At 44.1% G+C, this 2,743-nt stretch overlaps 1 protein-coding gene across 1 annotated transcript; it reads right to left on the bottom strand.

The window, feature by feature from the left end:
* Window positions 1-1,363: 1,363 nt before the first annotated feature.
* PHALS_01923 (uncharacterized protein) lies at window positions 1,364-1,755 on the bottom strand (the record flags this gene model as incomplete). Its single annotated transcript, XM_024716406.1, has 2 exons — window positions 1,364-1,554; window positions 1,635-1,755. 2 exons carry the CDS (start codon window positions 1,753-1,755, stop codon window positions 1,364-1,366), a joined length of 312 nt encoding a protein of 103 aa, XP_024582008.1.
* Window positions 1,756-2,743: the final 988 nt, after the last annotated feature.

Genomic DNA, 2,743 nt, shown 5'->3' with positions numbered 1-2,743 from the left:
CTTGCGTCAACCTTTACGTTAATCTCGATAAAACTATCACTTTCATGAATTCAAATTTAACTTGAAATGTCACCACCTCACTCGCACATTTTCACCTGAGCAGTGATCAATCTATGTTTTTGCCTCGCGTTGGTGTTGATCAATGCGTACTGTATTCACGAGCTTCCTTAAGACGGAACACTCAAATAGAGGAACCAGTATCAATCACAAAATATGTTGAAATTAGGGACTATCATGGTGATAGATTTGGTTTACTGTATCTTGCCCAAGGCTGCTCATTGACAAAAATCGACCTTCAAACACTTAGCTAAGGTTGGAGCAGAACGCTTGTCAGTGCCCCTAAATATAGGAAGCACAAAAGATTGATGGTATCTTTTGTGCTTCAGGCCGTTATTATGGGCAGTGACGTCGACGTCTTATTAATATCCCTAGATTTGTTTCAAGCAATCAAGACGAATAGAGAACATGATTACACCAAATTCGGTCGGTGATAACATGGTGTCGTCAATCAATATGACTTGCCCGTGGCAATTGTTAAGCCAAATTTTGGCGAATTCTCCTCGTGGTTGTTGGTGCCAGGCTAGAGTTGGCTACAGCTGACCATCCCCAGACAGATAGTCAACTCCGACGTGTGAATAGCGTGGTGAATGACATCTTCAGAGGCACATATATCAAGCAACCATGGAGCCGAAGCGACACGCACGCACTCATCAAGTTTGCCCTAACAAAGGTTGAAATGCACGTCCACATACCTTATATCAATTTTCATCAATACTTCTTAGAATCCCTTGCCAGCTGACATCGGTTCTACGATTTTGTCCCTGACGGTGAATTTCTATGAAGATGATCAACATGCTGGTACTAGCACGGCCACTCTCTGCAGCAGAATTGACAATTTTATCCTAATGAAATTAAGCATCCCGCGCCGAGTATAAGACGCTTTCGCTGAATGCCGAGAAGCACAAAGCGACATACAGATGCCAACGACAGAAATTTCAAGTGAGTTCCATGTGAACGTCAAAGGCCTTTTAAATGCTATTAGACGACATACACAAACAGTATTTGACAAAAAGCTTGGAGACTTTGAGGACAATGTTCATTTTTCATAGAAAGCTCAAAAAATTTTTTAGGTTACACTCCTATACTACTCGGCAAATGCAAAACTGTCTCGTAGGGACTTACTTAAGCCGTAGTGCGTTTGCATAATCTAGCCGGATGCGAAGCATACTGTTAAAGATGAGCGAAATTCTAGAGATCTGTCTCGCAAGAAACCCCTAACATTTTGCTCTGAATCGGCATTCCAATTTAATTTGCTCATGAGACCTCAAGCGAGACAATTTGATTGTGCATCTCTATTATCACGCTAGAAAGACGAACGACAACCGCGACGGAAGAACGCTGAGATTATTCGAGATAGTCGACGCATCTTTATGGCATAATAAGGACGCAAGCCCCCTCCCTCGGCTCTGTCGATGATAATCGAGAAGCCCATTTCACCGTGGGGCGGATCTTGGGGCGGTTTTTTTGCCATAGTAGAGTCAGAGACTGCCATCACTTCGCGATCTCTTGATAAATTGAGGTTCTATTCAATACATATTTTACTGGTGCCGTTTGACAATTATGATACGGCAAACCTTCTGGATATGTTTCTTGGCAAAAGACATGATCGTGCAGCTCAGCGCTCTTAATACTAGTTGTAAGACCTGGCCTTGTACCAAGCTTAGATTCACCCGGTCGCTGTCCTGGCAGGCCCATGGGTATGAGCAGGGCAATTTACGGAGATTCATGTTGGGTCGGCGCCCGCCGCGATGTTATATTCCATACTACAATGTATCAAGCGATAGGCGACGCACAAGCCCGACGTCTGTTTCATTCAAGCTGATTCAAATAGCCTAAAATGGGTGACCAGCCAACTTCACCCAGCGATCGAGTTGATACCAGGAGACATAGGTACAGTCCTCATGAAAGGGGTCACTTTACTGTTGTTGATCCAGCTGCAAGCGGTACTTCTAGAAAACCATGACCTGCACGGTCAGCAAGTGCTCACAAGGTAAGATGGTTCTGCTCACTGATGAACTATAGGCTTAACTACATAAGTGGTTAAGTGCTGCACCGCGGCGAGTTAAGCGTTTTGCTGGATCCGAGTCAATAAAAATTCATATTTCGACGTAACGTAGCTCAGTCGTTGATTGTTGCTGTGGTTATTGAGTTTGCGCTTGCAAACGAGGATGAATAGATTTATCTTTCTGAACTAATCTCAGATTGATTGTAATGGGTCGGACATCGTCGTGAGGAGTACCTCCGCTTCGTGAAATTGGTTTGATGCGCGTAACTCATGCAGAGGGGAGGCTGAATGTTGGCGGTGTACAAGCCTCGGGAAGAAGCCGTTAAAGAGCCGTGTAGTCTGCGGGAAAGGCATGTAGCAGTGACAATCGCGACTATAGTGTGCATACATACTACACATTGTTTCTCGAGTAGGGAGCCTCCAGGGCATCAAGTGATTGTGCCAACGATACAACAATCGATGGTTGCGGAGTTCAAATATACATTAGTCGATGGTAAGACAAGCGTGGTAACGACGAAGCTTATTCTTTTGGGCCAGTGTACATAAAACACAAAGCTTTAATTGATCACATAATGAATCTTGATGCTGTCGCTATGGCAACCATCCTATACTATACCATCAGTTTTCGACTGGTAATGACCATCTTCGGACATCTCTTGAAAACCCATGGGGCACATG

This window comes from Plasmopara halstedii (assembly GCF_900000015.1).
Source record: "Plasmopara halstedii genome assembly, contig: Scaffold_1651, whole genome shotgun sequence".
In the NCBI taxonomy this organism is placed as follows: domain Eukaryota; phylum Oomycota; class Peronosporomycetes; order Peronosporales; family Peronosporaceae; genus Plasmopara; species Plasmopara halstedii.
This window is presented reverse-complemented; position numbering and strand designations above follow the sequence as displayed.